At 44.0% G+C, this 20,571-nt stretch overlaps 1 protein-coding gene across 1 annotated transcript in view; it reads left to right on the forward strand.

Moving 5' to 3' along the window:
- LOC137533555 (natterin-4-like) overlaps positions 1-20,571 on the forward strand; it is a 39,050-nt gene that overhangs the window by 3,959 nt on the left and 14,520 nt on the right. The window contains exon 2 of the mRNA XM_068254923.1: positions 518-728. Coding sequence (XP_068111024.1) covers positions 518-728 — 211 coding nt within the window. The remainder of the gene's footprint in view (positions 1-517; positions 729-20,571) is intronic.

The following is a 20,571-nucleotide window of genomic DNA, read 5'->3' on the forward strand; positions in this document are numbered from 1 at the left end:
ATAGTTATAGAAATAACCTTTTCTGATAAACCCTAGATCAGCAGGCTTCTTCTCTCAAGAACTAAGCCATCAACTTCAATCATTGAACGTAAAGATGATATGCTGGGCCCTTGTGTAGCAAATCTTGCTGAAGAGGTTGATGCCACAGCTGGCTCTCCCGCATAGATAACCACACAGTGAACCATACTTTCTTTGGCCAAAAAGGTGATATCAGGATGATCTGAGCCTGATCTATAATCATTTTTTGCAGCACTTGTGGAATTAGGTTCGGGGTGGAAATGCATGCCCAGTCTCCGATCCATAATCCTGGCTAAATGCATCCACCACCTCTGGAAACCCTTTGGGATCCAGTGAGAAGAAACAAGGCAGTAGAGAATTTTACCTTTGCAAAAAGATCCACAGAAAGGAGTCCCCACCTTCTGCAGACCTCCCTGAACACCTCTGGTTTCAGACCCCACTCCCACTGCTGAAGATCCTTGTGGCTCACAATCTGCCAGGACATTTTGTTTCCCTTCAGATTAAGAGTTTTCAGAGACAGAAGTCTTGTCTTCACAAGACTGAAGTCTTGTCTTCACCTATCACGTACCTTGAAGGATGGAGACCAATGTGCTGAGGACATAAACCCTTGCGACTTGCCAACAGAGGTCCCTGGAGTTGAGCCATTAACCGCCAGTAACCAAGGGGCAGGAGCCCTTGCAGAACCGGTGGCATCACAACCAGTAGAACAGGTATCAGGCAAAGTTTTGGCAACAGGACAGGTCTTCGTACAGGCTGGGTTCAGCAGCAGATTGGGTTCTCGGACAGGTGTAGGGAATAGCATCATTGATAAGCAAATTACAGCCATAGAAGGTTTCCTGGCATAATACAACTACTGAGCATAGGGAAGAGATAGAAAGTCAGTAGTTCATGTATTTTCCGTTAGGGACACTTAATCGACTGCCACTGAGCCAATATTCATTCTACTTTGTAAATGTGTAAACATAAAATAAAACCATGGGATATCTAAAAAGAAGTCATTTTTAGGAGTAGGAGAATAAGTACAATTGCTTATCTAATCAGTTTATTTCTTTAAAGAATCTAAAATTATTTTTTGGGCACTATCTTCTTTTTATGAGGAAATACGTTTTTATTCTCTGAAGCCCTAGTCAGAGTGACCTTGAGACATGGATCTAAGAGGATATTTCCCTCAAATGGGACAGCACAAAAAGTACTTTTTGCGGCAGTGTCACTGTCCCAAATCTTTAACCAAAGGATGTGATGAGAACAATTTATGAGAGCTGTCGATCTGACCGTAATCCTTACGGCCTCACTAGAGGCATCCAACTGAAATTTGGAGGCTACAAGGACTCAATCTATTTTCAAAAGTCTATGAAAAGGCATACCTTTCTGAAACTGATTAACCAGCTCAGAGACCTAGGTAGAAAGATACCTGGGCAGCACAAGTAGCTGCTGAACAAGGCCCAAAAAAAGTGGTTAGAATCCCACTCTTTTCTTAAAAAAGTCTCTAATTTTCTGTCAGACACATCCTTTAGTAGTCCTGTATCCTAAAATATAATAGGGAACTTTTCTGTATATTGTTAAACTGCTAAGTCTAAGTTTGGACATTTTGACCATCTAGCTGCAGAATCATTCTCTCCTATAGGAAATTATTTCTTTGCTGTTTTATGAAAAAAGAGCTTCCTCTCTGGCTTTTTCCATTCATTAGTAATGAGATCTATCGTAGACTTATGACCCGGAAAGATGAAAGCAGTTTCTTCCAACAGACGATGGTTTTGGGTTTTCAATAACTATCTTTAGATTGGATCTAATATGTGTTAACAAATGTTCTGTTTGATCAGGCAGGAGTTTAAGTTCATCTTCTGAAATTCTTTTCAAGATTCTTCCTCCTACGAGAAAAAAACCCTTCCTATGCCTCCTCTGAAGAGACATCAAAACTACCTCTCACTGGCAAATCCGTAGCTGGAACAGTCTCTCCTACCACTGGGGGCTCTGGATTAGAAGTGGTAGAAAGAGGAATTGCAAGGGAAAATGTATCTCTTATGCTAAGTACACACGATATGTTTTTACGCTCGATTTTCCATCTGATAGTTTTTTCCACTCGATTATCCGCTCGATTCTCTTATCCTCCCCTCGATTTTCTTATCTTTTTCCATTCACTGCTATGAGAAATTGACCCAAAAAACGATCAGAAGAAATATCGGACATAGCGGAAATTATCTATCTAATCCATCTATTGAGAGGAAAAACGTATGATGTATTCCCAGCATTAAACAGAAAAAGGTGTCCAACATCTCTCTCTGAAAAGAGGAGATAACCTCTGAGGAAAGCACTTCCTTCCTCATTAACTACTTGGGAAGTACAATTTTGGCAAAGAGGTTTACTGTATGAGGAGGATAGCCTTGTTTTACAAATACCACATTATCTCTGGTGGGTCTTGGTGGTAGCCTTTTTTGGTCTGGCCTCCTGAAAGAAAAAAAAAAGACTAAAGTTAATAAGGGAAGTACTATGGGCAAAAAGTACTGTGGGCAAAAATTGACATCCCAAAAATAAAGGTATCTGTTCCCCCATATCAGCCTCTGCAGAGGGCCTACCGCTGGAGGCTTGGAAGCCTGGTCCCTGCTCTGAGGAGGCTGTGATTTAAATGCTACCATTGTGGCAGGCAGGAGAAAACTGAGCTCATAGGGTTACATATATATAAGAACAACAATAAGTCTCACCTTTCCAGACTCCCCCTTCGGGGTCCTGATGCACTATAAATACTTCTGTTTTTCGAGAATGCTTTTCTGGGTCATGTGACATCATTGTTGCTTATCACCCACTGCAACTTAGCACCCAATGCTCTGTAGTACCTACTGAAACTTGGAATCCAATGCTAGGTAGCACTCAGGGGCAGGCTGAGGCAGAGGCGAGAGAGGCTCCAGCCTTAGGGAACAGTGTAGGAGGGGGCGCACAACACACTCAGCTATCATTCCCGTATTGTGTTTGAAGCAGAGAGAAATAAGAAAAGGGGATACATGGCAGTGACTGCGAGACAGATAAGTAGAGATTAAGGTCCTGGGGCACGTCTTAGTCTAATAGCAATCTGTGTGTGACGGCTGGGGTGGGAGAGATGGAGGGGCGCACTTTGGTGTCTCAGCCTTGGGTGCTGGAGGACCTTGTCCCGGCTCTGGTAGCACTTAATGTACTGATCATTGAGACTCAATGCTACTTAGTACCCAATACTATCTAACACCTACTGCTGTATGGCATCCACTTCAGTTTGGGATCCAATGATACTTAGCACTTACCAGTCATTGGCACCCAATGCAGCATTTTACCAAACACATAGAATCAATAGAAGAAAGAAAAACAAAACAAAACAGAAAAAAAACAAGATTACATGGGTATACAAGCAAAAAAAAAAAAAAAATTACTTAAAGGGAGTAAATACTTAAAAAAAGAAGCCTACAAGAAATCTGCCCACAGAGACATATTTTGCCCACAGAGACCTCTTTTCTGAGATCCACACCCACAGGAACAGAGTAAAGTTATTTCAATCAGCACAGAACAAATAAGGAGGACACACACCTCAGAAAAGCTTTAAAGCAAATCTGAACTGAGAATACATGTATGAAAAAACTTATTGTAGATGTATTATATTGGTATATACTGTACAACATTCCTAGTGTCTGATTCTTATTTTCATTAAGCGTTAATGTTTGACTCTGAATTGTGTACAGTAGCCATGTCAGTGGGGAGAAAGTACTGGTTCATTCAGCTACCCCTAAAAAATACATAAAAAGCTTGTATGTTTTTCAGTACTCTCTTGTTATCAAGATTATTTGCACAGCAGAATTTACATTTCAAGAGATCTGCTGGCTGCTTTGCAGTGCTATCTTATTTGCATAGATATAGCATTATTTTTAATCCCCTGCAATAAAAAAAAAAATAATGATCATAAACACAAGCACGTTCTACATAGGATTGGTACTACACATACCCATATTTATTTCATCATGTCACATGTAAGTTTTGGTAAGTTTTAAACGTTTATGGCTATCCAGACAGGGCCTTTGCAAAAACAACAGTACCGGTAAGTGAAAAGTAAACGCCAGACCATGAAACAGAGAAGACAATTAGAAATCATGGTGCAACACTGTGATCCATGAGACTGCAGTGTCATATCCCCCTGCCCCCCCCCCCCCCCCCCCTTCTCTGACCCACCTCGCCGGACTAGGCCAAAAGCCTGGAGCTTGCTTTCCAAAGAGGTCCAGCCATGCCACCAGCCAGTGGGTCACTGCTGCAGTACTAGGACTCACTTTTCTCTGCACTATCTCTTCCTCGGGCGTAATGCGGGCATCCGAAAGGCTGCAAAGCAGTGAGCGCCGCAAGTAAGTGTGGCAGCTCCACTCACATAGCACTTGGATGACCACACTAGTCCTCCTCTACTATCCTCCATGTCTGCTCTGTGCAACTTAAGTGTATGTTTTTATTACAATATGCTGTATACTGTATGTTACTATGTTATGTTACTATGTGTACCGCTCTATGTATATTACTAAGTATCCACTGTACTGTACCTCCACCGACCCTGTATTGGCCAAATATAATTCCGGGTACAACCCCCGTTGTACTTGGCGAAATAAATGATTCTGATTCTGATCTCATTCAAAGCTGGAGTGTCTGAGAAACTCAAGAGGATTGTGAATAAAAATCACATATGTTTTCTTCAAACCCAGCAACACACTGAGGCAGAAACAGTTATAGCTTAAAGGACAACTTTAGTGAGTGGTATATGGAGGCTTCCATATCTGTTTCCTTTTAAGCAATACCAGTTGCCTTGCTGTCCTGTTGATCCTCTGCCTCTAATACTTTTAGCCACAGACCCTCAAAAAGCAAATGCAGATCAGGTGTTTCTGACATTATTGTCAGATCTATCAACATTAGCTGCATGCTTGTTTATGGTGTTATTCAGACACTACTGCAGCCAAATAAACCAGCAGGGCTGCCAGACAACTGGTATTGTTTAAAAGGAAATAAATATTGCAGCCTCCATATACCTCTCACCACAATTGTCCTTTAAGGATTTCACACCTGAACCCAAGTAAAGCAACTGAGTGTATGCAATCCATAGTACTAAAGAGTGTAAATATTTGTACATTGAAGCACCAAACAACCCATAGATACAATGGCTTCAGTTCCCTAAGGACAGTCTGTAAAAAAAAAATTAGGTTGGTGAAATACTGTATTTGGTATTTTACACCTTTTTTCTAAATTCACAAAGATTTCCTTGCAAGCGGTAGAAGTCGCAGAAGTAGCAGGCAAAGAGTCTGCAGTTTATCCATATACAGTATTAAGAAAAAAGGGCAATTTTGGACAAAAAAATATAGCCGCAAGAGGCTTGAGAGAGGCAATCTATGGTAAACGTGGAGCACAAGGGTGATAAGCAGTGGTAATATTGCTGTGAGCAGACAGCACAATCAATATTACCATTATTAGCGCCAGCAGTGTACCGAGAGGTACGCTGTTAGCGTAACTGGTGGTACTTGGATAACACAAGCAGTGCTACTAGTGGTGCTCGGATACCCCTATCCACGAATGTGAGTAAATCCTGGATTCCCTCATCCACGGATTCGACAAACCCGGCTGTGGCTAAAAAAAATAATCCGTAACCATCTTGATTAAAATCAGGATTTGAAACTGAATCACGAATTTGAACTGGATTTTTGCCGTGAATGAGTCAATCAAGGCGATCCATGGCCCGTGATCCGGATTTTCTTTTAACGTTAATAGCAAAGCCCCCATACATGCTACAATCTCCAAAATAGCATGGATTATAATAGTGATAAGGGGCTACAACTTAAAAAAAAGCAAAAAGAACTTTTAGTTTTTGAGAAAATGGATTTTAAAGTGAAATCAACACTTGAAATGTGGCTATTAATTGGTAATAATTGTTTTTAAACAGGGAAATACACTTTAAGCAATCGCAGAGGTAATGGTGAGTCCCAATGGCACCTGGCGGTGGTGGTACCACTGGAGGGAGGAGGATGAGACAAGTTGGTGACGCCACAAAACAAAACCCAGGAGGTTTTTGTCAGTGTTTTTTTTTCCAGTCATCAGTGATAGCAATGACATGGCAGAAAAGTTGTCTGTCCGATTAATCGTCCCAAATATTTTAGCATCCCTGGACCCTGTTGGTGGGTACGCAGACTGCTGTTGTCATTTAATAGTACGACATGAGAGGCGACAGCAGGAGGGCTAAGCAGCGCTCTGCAGCAGCACGGAAGAAGAGTAGTATGGCACCCCACTGATAAATCGTCCCAAAAATTGTAGCATCCCTGGACCCTGGTGGTGGGTACACAGAATACTGTTGTTGTTTAATAGTACGACATGAGTGGCGGCAGGAGGAGGACTAAGCAGCACTCTGTGGCAGCACAGATAGAAGAGTATGGGACCTCACTGGTGGCACCACAGCATGAGAATTGTGCCCAAAAATTGTAAGTATTTGTCGACCCTGGTGTTGGGAACACAGACTGGTCAGTCGCTGCTGGTGCTGGTTGTAGAAGGATGCTGTGTCTGGCACCTCTGCTCTGGGCAGCTGCACTGCATACAGGCTCTTGCTTAGGCTCAGCAGTTCTCCGTGGCGCTGGCTGCTGCTGCTGGCGGTGGCCGCAGGCACCTGTTGCTGGGTTGGCAGAACAGCAACAGTGGGGGTGGAAGGCTGGGGGAATGCTTCCAAAAGTCTGCACACAAGGGCCTCCTGCAACTCCCTTGTGCGTTGCTCGGTGGTGGATGGCGACATAAACTCCCCCAGCTTCCCCTTCAGACGTGGGTCGAGCATCAAGGTGATCCAGATGTCCTCCCTTTCACGCATCTGGATCACCCGGGGGTCCCTGCAAAGCCATGGGGAACAGGTGGACATTGGCAACAACATCTTCATCCCCGAGGAGTGTCTTCCACCTCAGCCCGCCACCCCCGTACAACGCCAGCGGCGCTCTGCAGATCCCACCCAGCATTCAGGTTAGGGTCCTCCAATTCCTCCTCCTTCACTATCTCTAAGTCCTCCTCCTCCTGTTAGGTGGATTGTTCTGCCTGCTCCGGCTGCCTCCCCCTCTTCCATTAGATCGGACATTGCCCTGTCCAGCAGGCAAACCAAGGGCACCCACTCACAAACGGATGCACACTCCTGGCTCACTTTCTTGGTTCCCTGCAGGAATAGAGTCAGGACCAGGCACACTTGCTGCATCTGTGTCCACTGAGCTGTGGTAAAAATCACTTGGAGTTGGTGGTTCTCTTCACTACATATTTACTTGTTAAGAGCCGTCCTGTGCTGCAACAGCCACTCCAACATCACCACAGTGGAGTTCCAGCGAGACGGGACATCTATAATAATCCGTGGACCCTGGCAGTGGGAACACAGACTTTAGTACTTAAACACATCATCAGCAGCAGGAAGAGGACTAAAGATTCAGCAGCAGCAGCAGCAGCAGCAGCACAGAAGGGCATGGCCCCTCATTGATGGCACCACAGCACGAGAATTGTGCCCAAAAATTGTAAGTATCCGTGGACCCTGGCAGTGGGAACACAGACTTTAGTACCTAAACACATCATCAGCAGCAGGAAGAGGACTAAAGATTCAGCAGCAGCAGCAGCAGCAGCACAGAAGGGCATGGCCCCTCATTGATGGCACCACAGCACGAGAATTGTGCCCAAAAATTGTAAGTATCCGTGGACCCTGGCAGTGGGAACACAGACTTTAGTACTTAAACACATCAGAAGCAGCAGGAGGAGGACTAAGGACTCAGCAGCAGCACAGAAAGGCATGGCCCCTCATTGGTAGCACCACAGCATGAGAATTGGGCCAAAAATTGTAAGTATCTGTGGACCCTAGCAGTGGGAACACAGACTTTAAAACCTAAACACAAGATACAACATGTTTTCCGGGGTCTGAGGCACATACAGACGGTCCCGATCATCATCATCATCATAATAGAACTCTACTCCTGACCCCCCCACCACCTCTGCCGCCCCAACATCCCCAGACACAGACCCCTCATCGTCCTCAACATAAACTTGGTATGCTGGCCAAGCCCAACCTCCTCCTCCACATCAGGTCCCATCATCTCCTCAACAGCAGCCATAAATACTCGCCCAGATGTTGGACTGAGGGACACAACGCTCTCGTCTGGGGAGGGCTGCTGACCACTGGCTGCTGGGATGGAGGTCACAACTTGCATGGGGCATTGGCTGCTGCTCAAACTCTTGAACGACCACATGGCGTTGAGCCAAGGTGCTGAAAATGGGTGACACCAGTGTCGTCTGACTCGGCCCAGGCAGTGCTGCAGATAGACGCCTTTCTGCTGCACCGGCTACAGCTGAGGGCCCTCTCCCTGGCCATGGACCAGTCCCAGAACTGGCGGAGGAAATAGCACTCCCTCTCCTGCCACACCCACGACCCCTGCCAGACATGTTGTTTACTATGCACAAGATTTCAAGGTGGAGAAAGTGTGCTGCTTTTTACAGTCAATACCTGTGTGGGCATAGGGACAGATGGAATATAACAGGGGGCTTTTATTGAATTTTTAGAAAAGAACAAAAAGCAAAACAAAAAAACAACAACAAAAAACAAAAACAAATGCACAGACGGTGCAATTCACAAATACTGAATACACTGTAATACAACTCGAAAATCACTGGACAGCGCCGAGGTTTGACTGCACTATATGCACAGCAAAGTAACTGGCTGCACGCTACTAGCACAATGCAATGTCACTGAGTAAACGTAGTGACTGACCAGTGGCAGTGACTGCAAGTAACTGATGTTGATCACTGGCTATGAGCTGAATACAAGTGATACAGTAAAATAAAATAGAACACAAAAACGAGTGGACAGAGGTCTGCCTGCACTAACAGTACAGTACAATGTCACTGAGTAAACTTAGTGACTGACCAGTGGAAGTAACTGCAAGTAACTGAAGTTGATCACTGGCTATGAGCTGAATACAAGTGATACAGTAAAATAATATAGAACACAAAAACGAGTGGACAGAGGTCTGCCTGCACTAACAGTACAGTACAATGTCACTGAGTAAACTTAGTGACTGACCAGTGGAAGTGACTGCAAGTAACTGAAGTTGATCACTGGCTATGAGCTGAATACAAGTGATACAGTAAAATAATATAGAACACTAAAAGTTATGGACAGCGGTCTGCCTGCAGTGCACTAATAGAACAGTACAATATCACTCACTGACTAAACGTACTAGTGACTGACCAGTGACAGTAACTGACGTTGATCACTGGCTGGTTGGCTCAGCTAGATAACAAGTATACAGTATTACAACATTATAATCAGTCTGAACCAGTATCAGTTCTGCCTGCACTAAGCACAGTAATCAGTACACTCTCACTATGACTACACTGACTACAGCTAACTGAAGTAATAATAAATCACTAACAGGCTAGCTAGCTAAATACGACAAGTACAGTATCAGAGCAATGTTAGGAGTAAAAGCGGTACGTTTTTAACAAAAAAAAAAAAGCACATGCTGAAGCAACAATGCCCTGGAGATCCTTTCAGTGCCACAGTCTAGCAAGGATGGAGCTTTTCATCATGGCCGCCGCTTTATATAAAGGAGGGAAGGGCATAGCATCCCCTCCTATGATTGGTTGCTAGGGCCTGACTGGGGGGCCTCTGATAGGCCCAGGGAAGTCATTTCCACCCATTTCCGCTAATCACGACCTAACCACGGCTTTCCCGCCGTGTTCACGATCGTGAATGCATCCGGATATACAAAATCATTTGTGGCCCTGTTCCGTGGTTCAAAATCAATCCACGGCTTCAGATTTCAAAGCCGAATGCTGGAAAAATGCTCGTGATTCACGGCTATTCCATGATCACGAGTTCTCGGTGAGCATCCCTAAAATGCTACAATAACTCCTGCTACTTATGAACATTACCATAGCAATGCTCGTGGTACTCAAGTACCCCAGGTCTCTCTAAAAACGTAACTTCCGGTACACTGCTGACGGTAGTAACGGTTAAATTGTCATGCGCTGTCTGTGCACTTCAACATTACGGCTGCTTTGTGCATCAACCCTAATGCCTTCTCATGTTTGCCTAGACATTTCGGAGACAGTACAAACCTTCACCCACTTTATCAGTTACCATCATAAATGTGTATACAGGGTTGGCCATTTATATGGATACTCCTTAATAAAATGGGAATGGTTGGTGATATTAACTTCCTGTTTGTGGCACATTAGTATATGTGAGGGGGGGGGAACTTTTTAAGATGGGTGGTGACCACGGTGGCCATTTTGAAGTCGACCATTTTGAGTCCAACTTTTGTTTTTTCATGACACATCAAACTTATTGGGAATTTCACAAGAAAAACAATGGTGTGCTTGGTTTTAACATAACTTTATTCTTTTATGAGTTATTTACAAGTTTATGAACACTTGTAAAATGTGTTTAATGTGCTGTCCATTGTGTTTGGATTGTCAATGCAACCCTCTTCTCCCACTTATAGCAGCACCACAGGAGAAATGCTAGCACAGGCTTCCAGTATCCGTAGTTTCAGGTGCTGCACATCTTGTATCTTCACAGCATAAACAATTGCCTTCAGATGACCCCAAAGATAAAAGTCTAAGAGGGTCAGATCGGGAGACCTTGGGGGCCATTCAATTGGCTCATGATGACCAATCCACTTTCCAGGAAACTGTTCATCTAGGAATGCTCGGATCTGACATCCTCAATATAGTGGTGCACCATCTTGCTGAAAAAACTCAGGGAACATTCCAGCTTCAGTGCATAAAGAGGGAACACATCATCATGTAGCAATTTTACATATCCAGTGGCCTTGAGGTTTCCATTGATGAAAAATGGCCCCACTATCTTTGTACCCCATATACTGCACCATACCATCAATTTTTTTGTTTGGAGGGATCTGTCTAATGTGGGTTAGTGTGAGACCAGTAGCTGTGGGTTCTTGCTGAATGAAGCTAGGAGTCCAGCCACTGATGTTTCTTCATTAGTGACAGATTTCATGCGTCCACATTTTGGCAAATCCTACACTGAACCAGTTTGACGAAAATTAACAAGCATTTTGCTAACTGTAGCATGGGAGATGGGTGGTCTCGTAGGGTGTCTTGCATTGAAATCTGCTGCAATGACCTGGTTAGTTACTACATTTACCAGACATCAACACAATTTCTATCCGCTCCTCACGTGTTAATCTTGGCGACATGTCAATGGCTGTAAACAAAGAGAGACTTGTAAATAACTCATGAAAGAATAAAGTTACGTTAAAACCAAGCACACCATTGTTTTTCTTGTGAAATTCCCAATAAGTTTGATGTGTCACATGACCCTCTTCCTATTGAAAAAACAAAAGTTGGATTCAAAATTGCCAACTTCAAAAGTTAATATCACCAACCATTCCAATTTTATTAAGGTGTATCCATATACATGGCCCACCCTGTACCTTCAGGTTAGGTTCACAGTGGAAAATTGTATAACACACACATTATAATGAGTGTGAACTGCAATAGAGACTGGACATAGACTTTAATACAAAGCCTGCAGGGAGTTAGAATAACGGGATCAGTTACAATGCAGTTCTGCAACGTAACTGACCACTGTGAAATAGCCCTTACTGTTCTGCCTATCAGGATGAAGCTTGATTTTTTAAAAAAGATTTTTAGCTGCAGTAGAATTATATGAGCCTAGGTTTACAGTGGTCAGTTGCATAACGCATACGTTATAATGACTGAGCTGCAATGGTGACTGGCCATATACTTTAATACAAAGCCTGCATGCAGTGAGTTAGAATAATGTGATCAGTTACAATGCAGTACTGTGAACAGGCCCATACAATTGTATGGGAAGGGAGTTGACATGCAGAATTATTCTGCAACGCAACTGAGCACTGTGAACAGGGCCTCACATATTTTAAATATTAGACTTTTAGATGGTATATTCAGATCTGTGATTTCATACTTTGTTCTAAGAGAAATACTGTACAGGAAAAATGTCTAATTCCCATTATCTATTGTACATTCTCCATCCCCCCAATCCACTGTGGAAATGTTATTTCTGATGCTTTCTCACCCAAAAAAACCCCCAAAACCGATTTTCGGTGTGGATGGTAAGATAAAGTTTCAAGAAGTCCAACAATATTATTTTTATTTGCATAAAACTACTTCAGTTATCACAGAAACTCATGTGTACTTGGTAAACCACACTTGCAGATAAAGTAAGGTAAATGGGCTCTAATACCTGCAGAAATCTAATCATCAAAGTCAATATCTAATATTATCTAATGTTATTTTCAAGGGTGCCAGTTTGATAGCACAAACACGTAACTCAGATGTAGCAATTATTGTAACATAAAAATCTAGTTCCTCAGCACTTGCTTATTAAATCAGTCAGCTAATTCAGGAAGACCTGCAGTTACCCGTTGCTCAAGATGACACAAACTGGTGACCACCACCACAATGCCCAAAACAAGGATCAGTAACTTTGCTGAATATCCTAGAGCTTTAATGAAGTTCTAAAAGTAGCATAAAATAAGTTATAAACACTCACAGAGTGGGCCCCTATGACAAGGACACGGCTGAGTTCAAATGGCATACATTAGGCACACAAAATCCTCAAATACAGATCATACATATGCTCAATCTCTCTTCCCGACTGGTTTTGGCTTTCCATCATCACTGTTGGATCTTCGACAGAGGTATTGATCCTTATTTTGGTCATTGTGGTGGTGGTCACCAGTTTGCGTCATCTTGAGCAAGTTTTCCTGAATTGGCTGACTGATTGGATAAGCAAACGTTGAGGGTCTAGATTTACATTTGTCTGATCCATGGTAGAGTGTTTACCTCTGGCAGCTGCATGGATTGCTGTTTTGTGACTGTGGTTATCATGTATACAACCTTCTACACTAAATATTGTAACATGGCTGAAAGCCCAATTACTTCTTCTAATAGGTGTACTTTGACATTTTCGTCAGTGATCAGGATAATTAAGCAGTAGATGCAACTTTGCCATCTGTGCAATCATAATTCCTTGTTAAAAACAAAAATGTAACCCATGATGGAAGCAGTGGCGGCTCCAGCTTCAGATTTTTGGGGGGGCTCAAAGGGGGCACAAGGGCTGACAAACGGGGCTCACTGGGGGGAATTTGCGCCGCGTCAAAAAATGGGCGCGTGGTCAAGGCGTCATGTGGGTGGGGCTAACTGTAATGTAGTTGTACCAGCTTATGTAGTTACATTAAAAAAAAATATGAAGTGAATGCACATAATGACAGACAGCGTTTCCCCAGTAAATACATGTAATGACAGACAGCGTTTCCCCAGTAAATGCACATAAGAGACAGTGTTTCCCCAGTAAATGCATGTAATGAGAGACAGCCTTTCACCAGTAAATGCACATAAGAGACAGCCTTTCACCAGTAGATGCACATAAGAGACAGCTTTTCACCAGTAAATGCACATAAGAGACATCTTTTCACCAGTAAATGCACATAAGAGACAGCGTTTCACCACTGGTGGGCTGGGGGCCCCAGGGCAGCTCAGGCCTGGTTGGTGGTGGTGGTGGGCTGGGGGCCCTAGGGCAGCTAAGGCCTGGATGGTGGTGGTGGGCTGGGGCACCTCAGGCCTGGCTGGTGGTGGTGGTGGGATGGGGGCCCCCAGGGCAGCTCAGGCCTGGATGGTGGTAGTGGGCTGGGGGATCCCCAGGGCAGCTCAGGCCTGGATGGTGGTGGTGGGCTGGGGGCCCCAGGGCAGCTCAGGCCTGGCTGGTGGTGGTGGTGGGCTGGGGGTCCACCAGGGCAGCTCAGGCCTGGATGGTGGTGGTGGTGGGCTGGGGCACCTCAGGGCAGCTCAGGCCTGGCTGGTGGTGGTGGGCTGAGGGTCCCCCAGGGCAGCTCAGGCAGGCCTGGTTGGTGGTGGTGGTGGGCTGGGGGCCCCAGGGCAGCTCAGGCCTGACTGGTGGTGGTGGGCTGGGGGTCCCCCAGGGCAGCTCAGGCAGGCCTGGTTGGTGGGTGGTGCAAAAAACAATTGGGCAGTTGGCTGGCTGGACACCCACCTTGAGCAGCTGAGCTGCCTTGAGTCTTCCTAGGAGTTCCTACTGCTGCTGCTGAGCTCTGGCTCGGCTCTAGTCCGACTCCCGAGTGGCTCGGACATATCCTGTCCTGTGCTGGGTGGGTGTGAGTGCTGGCTCTGGCTGGCAGCCAGTCCAGCTAAGTGATGCAGACTGTTTTTGGCCGATAGTTGCTGAAGCTGTCTTGGCAGGCGGGGAGACCAGGCGAGGTGAGCGCACTGCGTGTGTCACGTGACGCCGAACGTCATCACGTGACCAGCTTTATACGCCACCAACGCGTACCCTTGCGGGCCGCTCTGCGTGGCTGCCAGCCAGCATGTGACCCGGGCCGAGGGCGGTGACTGATCGCTGGTGGTCATACTGACAGTCAGCGCCAGGCCCTCCTCCCAGGCTCCGGTCCAGACAGTCCTCCTCCTTGTGCGAAGGAACTTGCGGCAGCCACGGGAGGGGGGGGGGGGGGTTTGCTTTACGGGGGGCTGATGAGTCGCCAGCTGGGGCTGAAGCCTGGGTAAGCCCCAGCGTGGCGCCGCCACTGGATGGAAGCTAAACTTGCATTTGTCTAGGTTGAACCCTTTCCAATCACCTGCATCCCCAGCACTTACTTTTTTTCCCCTGTGCAGGGGGGACATGGGTGAGTGGTGGACATCCCATGGGGATTCTACCTCCTCAAACTATTGCAAAAAGGTGACCTGGCACTAGCGGGGCGCGGACTTTGCCAGCTTGTGCACTGTAGCAACCCCCCCTTCATTGCACTCACCAGTGTAATTACATTATTACATCGCACAGGTGGGTGCTAAAGAGGATCACAGCATCAAACTTTGTACAACACTTTAATCCAAATAGCCTGACGCCATGCCGTATTAGATCTGGTGGTGTCGTGGGCATCCCAAATGTGCCCCTGTAGTATTTACTTTACATGGTGTAGTGGTGGAACATGGGGCTAGTGGTGATCAAAGTGTCAAACGTAATCCAACACTAAAGGGGGTGATGCTGTGTCGGACTGGATCCAGCAATGGCATCTCCAGTGGCAGCCATGCTTTCCTGTGTCAGACTATGTCCGACACTGGAGCCGAACTGGAAAATACCATTGTTGGATACAGGCCAACGCAGGATTGGAAAGGATTAAACAAATGCATCAGTTGGAAGGTCTGAAAATTACAGTGAAATTCCACCTCAAATTTTCCTTATTGGAGTGGAATTAGAGTGCGGGATAACAGTTTTCTATGGTTGAGTGTGTTCTGTTAAAGTAGTTCTACTTGATTCCATAGAAACTGTCAGTTTTAGGAAGACTGAATAATGAGGATTAAATTTACCTGTAATCTGCTGCACTGAAGACAGAGGTCTTTCACACTGAATCCATTGCACTCTGACGCAACAGACCATATCATTGCATCCAAAATCGATGCAATGATATTTCTATGGTACGTTCACGAGGTGCGGTGGGTCCCGTTACCAGACAACCTGCACATTTACAGTAGCAGTGAAGCACACTTTCATTGTACTACATTGTGCTGTATGTTTCAGTGTATGTTCGCATCACACATCTTATGCTTGATGCGACTTTTCAGCACCGTTGTGTTGTGTCGGTATTGCACTGCAACGTGGCCACGGAAGGACCATTAAAACAAACCTGACGAGATAAAATCACTCCAGGTTTCATTCTTAGCCCAAACTCACCCATGCGCAGTAGCGAAGCACTTGTCCCAAAGGAACACAAGTAGTTCGTAGAGCTGTTTGGTTGAGCAGCTTTATCAGCTGGTTACAGAAGACAGGATTTCCATAACATTTAAACAAAATAAGAAATACATGACTTGAAATAAACCATACAATAGTATTCCTTAATGATTAGCTTCACTGGAGCGTAAGTGCCCAAGACTTCCTCAAGTACAGACCACATTACAAACACCATGCTTCCCAGGGCCGGAGCTACCATAGGAAAAAATGGACAATTGCCCTAGGGCCCCAGAGCCCAGGGCCGGGCCGAGGCATAGGCTGGAGAGGCTCCAGCCTCAGGGCGCAGTGTAGGAGGGGGTGCAGAATTCTTTCAGCTATCATTCCTAATTGTGTTTTAAGCAGAAAGAAATAAGAAAAGGGGATACATGGCAGTGACTGCAAGCCAGATAACTAGATATTAAGGTGTTGGGGAGGTTGTGGGCCCTGTGGCCCTCTTAGTCTAATAGCAATCAGTGTGTGACAGCTGGGGTGGGAGGGATGGGGGGGCGCATTTTGGTGTCTCAGCCTTGGGTGCTGGAGGACCTTGTCCCGGCTCTGCCAGAGCCTGTAGGGGCCTCCAAGGTGTCCCTGCCCCATCTTAACTGTTGCTCCCCAGGGACTCTACAGAGTCTGTTAAGTTGGGAGGTGATTGGGGGAGGGTCAGCAGCCAGCTCTTGGGCCCAGGAGGAAAATTTGGCTGCAACAAAGGGCCTCTAATGACACTTGTAAGTGTTTGTCTGCATTTATCTGAGGAAGGGGACCCTCCGTGGCCCCGAAACAATTGTCATACCCAGTGTTGACACATGATGGTCAAATATAACTACCTTTTTTGCTCTTTGGAGAAGCTGGTGTGCGAACATATCCTTGGACTGTTTGGAATCACGATAGATGTAGCTTTGCATCTAAGGTTCAGCACCCTCAATATACGGAAAGGTGTGCCGCTCCTAACCACACGACTGCACTGATGATTTTTTGGGCTGCCCTATTGTCTGAATAACACCAGAAGCAGGCATGTGGTTAATCTTGCTTATGCTTGTCCAGGGTCTGTGGCTAAAGTATTAGAGGCAGAGGATAAGCAGGATATCCAGGCAACTGGTATTGTTTATGAGTAAATAAATAAGTCAGCCTCCATATCCCTCTCTTTACAGTTGTCATTTAACCACTTCAGCTCAGGAGCAATTTTCACATATCAGCACTGCTCCCATTCATTCACCAATAACGTTATTACTCCTTATCACACCTAAATGATCTATATATATTTTTTTCAGGACAAATTAGGCTTTTAGTGGGAAATATTTTTGTTTAGTAATTATTTTACTTCCTATGCATTTTTAAGGGAAAATAAGGGGGGAAAAACACACAATATTTCTCCATTTACATCCATTATAGCTTTACAATAAACAGTGCTAACTATAAGTTAAACCCACAAATTGTATTTGCCTAGCCATCCTGGTAATTACTGCATTTAGATTATGTTCCTAGTACAATGTATGGTGACATATGGTGTTTTTTGCTTTCTCATTGCACACCATCGATGATTACATAACCTTATTTGCAAAAATAATAGTAATATGCCCTCATGGCATACATATTTAAAAAGTCAAGCTCCTATGGTAAAATATATGTTCTTGTATATTCTATCACTTTGTTATCATTTTACAAGTCTTTTATTTTGGTACAGAAAATGTGAATATGTAATTGCTTTTGCTTCAGTTTGTGACTAAAAAGAATACACCAATATCCACAGAGAAAAGATCCCAATATACAGCACCAACCTGACACAATACAGAAGTTTAACAATCATTTTTATTTAGAATCCATAACAACATTAAACAATTAAAACCAATTAAAATTAACCAAAAGGTGAAACGCCGGGTGGTACCATAATATTGAGTAATTGGTCAAGGATACAGAATTAATAAAGACCTCCCACTCATGATATAAACTGCCCAATTATGAATATTATATATTGTATTATAAATAAATTCCATAGAAAAATACATACACTGTGTAAAAAACTGATATGCCAATATATCCAGTACCTAGTATATCTCACTAATATTATTAATGCGAAAGTTTGGATGTTTGTTACTCAATCATGCAACAAACAGATTTGAATTAAATTTGGCACACACATAGTACATTACCTGGAATAACATATAGGATACTTTTTATCCCCATAACCAAAAAGTGCGCTTAGACAAATACAAATTTCACTGGGAACAGGGCCGGTTTAAGCAACAATGGGGCCCCAGGGCAAAATAAACCTGAGGGGCCCCCCAACATATACCCCGGAACAAAAATCGGCATTAGGGGACCTTTTTTGCAGCTGGTATAGTCAGGGTGTGAAGTCCCAATCGGTCGGAGCTCCACATTCTGGCTATCCCAGCCTGCATGGGGGACAAGGGGTTAAAAAGTTTCAGGAGGGGGGACGCCACATAATTAAAAAAAAAAAAAATTCCCACACTCTAAACAGAAAAAAAACAATTGGGAAAATAGGAAAAAAATGCCAGGGATCTTCATACAGCCATATTGTGGCTCTATAGCGATCCCTGGCCAAAGCGCTGCGGCTGCTTATAGATCCCCTGGAAACCCCGTCAGATAATTTATTGCGCTTTCGTTTGATGCATGTAAAATTACACTACCGCTAGGTTTGCTACTAAAAGTGACATTTACAGAATTTAAAAGTATACTTTTTTCTTTCGAAACTTTAAAATCGATTTTCTCAAAAACTATAAGGTCTTTTTGAAAAATTGTTTTTTCCTCTTATTCCTAATGATCTCCTTAACATATCCTGCAAATGTAGGGTTTCTAGCATTTAAGGTGGATTTGCTATTAACCATTAAAGTCGGCAGGTTTTTAAATGTGTATTTTTTTTTTCCTTTGAAACTTTAAAATCGGTTTTCTCAAAAACTATAAGGCCGATTTGAAATTTTTTTTTTCCTCTTGTAGCTACTGGGGGCCCCTACAAGCTCTGGGGCCCTGGGGCAGCTGCCTCCTTTGCCTTAATGGTAGCACCGGCCCTGACTGGGAAAATATAAACTGCAGCCATTCTTACACTGTTAATGGTAGAGTTCGCAAACTTTGCACAGTTGGTCCCTGGGTGACTGGGATTAATATTGAATAAAGTGGGTAGAGCCTACAAAAGCCAATCAAAATGCACCTATTGATTTTCAAGGGGAATATTTAATTGCTGCCATTCTTGCACTGTCAATGGCACAAGCCTCAAACCTGGTACAGTTGACCATTAGGTGACTGGGGTTCAAAATCAGAAAACGGGGTAAAGCCACAAATAGCCAATCAGATTTGTTTAATTTCATTGCAAATTATTGATGCCAAAGACCGCAAAGCTCGCAAACTTGATCATTGAGTATTAGGTAATTGTGTGTTAGGGTTAGAAAAAAGTCGGCGGAGCCAACAACAGACAAATACATACCCGGGCAATGCCAGGCCAACAGCTAGTATGCAATAAAGTGCATTCAATTCAATAGATCCATATCCCAAGAGAATTGTAAAGTATAAGACAAGCCACAATAACAAGGCAGGCCTGAACAGTGCAAAGGCTAAGGTGCCAAGTGCAACTGCAAAAATTGTGCTTACGTGTGGGAAAAGGAGGGGGAGAGGACCAAGGATCACTCTCCACAATAGCCCGGCGCGACCAAGATCACCATGCACAGGGTGATCTTTGGTCCTCTCCCCTCTCCTTTGCCCACACGTAACACCTATCAATGTTTGCTATTTGCACTTTCAAAGCAAATACATTTGCTTTTCTTATTCACATAATCGAGGCGTCAAAAAATACATTTCCTGGGGCAACTTAAAGGTCAGAAATGGCCCTCATTCACTAACCTTTCATTGGTTATGGTTTGTTATGAACCAGGTGAGGGCCAGTTTGCTTTTGCCCTGTAAGACTAGAGAATTTTTAAAAAATCCAGTCCAGGTATGTTGGCTCAGTCCCGGTTTGTTGGATCGCTTACGCTCTTCACTTTTCTCCAGGATGCTGTCAAGCTTCCAGCTGACCACAGTGACCCTGCGGTTACCATTACAGAGTCATATGCTGCCTGCGTACTACAAAACATATCAGTGCAATATCTTACAAGAAAATACATAACATCATAATAGATGAAATTTTATAACTAAGAAATTAAAACAATCAGCATTTCCTCAATAACATTTATTAGTAGTGTGATAAGAGTATTAGACTGTCCTAAACTTTCTGGGTACTGCTGGCATGAATTATCATCCTAAACTTCCTGTACACTGCTGGCATATGTTACTACACGCATCAGCAACTTCTGATTAGTTTATTGCAACCACTTTTCTGCATATAAGGAGCGCAATTTCAGAGGATTTGTACAGAGAAAAAAAAATCTCACAGCTCTTTGACTTTAGATTCATTCGGCTAGCAAGGTAAGCTCTTTTTTTAATGTTTCTTTTTTCGTTGTTAGGACTGTAGAGGTCCTGGAGACTACAAATGATAGTATACAGCAGTTTATTATTAGTGCTTTCATTTTAGGTGGCCATCCACTGTTTTTTTCTGATTCGATTTACCTGCTGGGAATCGATTCCCCAAAATGTCAGATTGATCTACTGACTAAAAACTGATCAAAAGTATTGATCGGACAGAATGATAAATTTAAAACAATTGGGGGCGGAACAAGAGCTTTGGCAGATCAATGCTTTGCATTGCATTGAACAGTGCAACTCTACAGTTCGATCGATTTTCAATAAATTCCCTGACGGAATTTATTGGAAATGGATGTGCAGTGTATGGT

This window comes from Hyperolius riggenbachi, chromosome 9 (assembly GCF_040937935.1).
Source record: "Hyperolius riggenbachi isolate aHypRig1 chromosome 9, aHypRig1.pri, whole genome shotgun sequence".
Taxonomy (NCBI): domain Eukaryota; kingdom Metazoa; phylum Chordata; class Amphibia; order Anura; family Hyperoliidae; genus Hyperolius; species Hyperolius riggenbachi.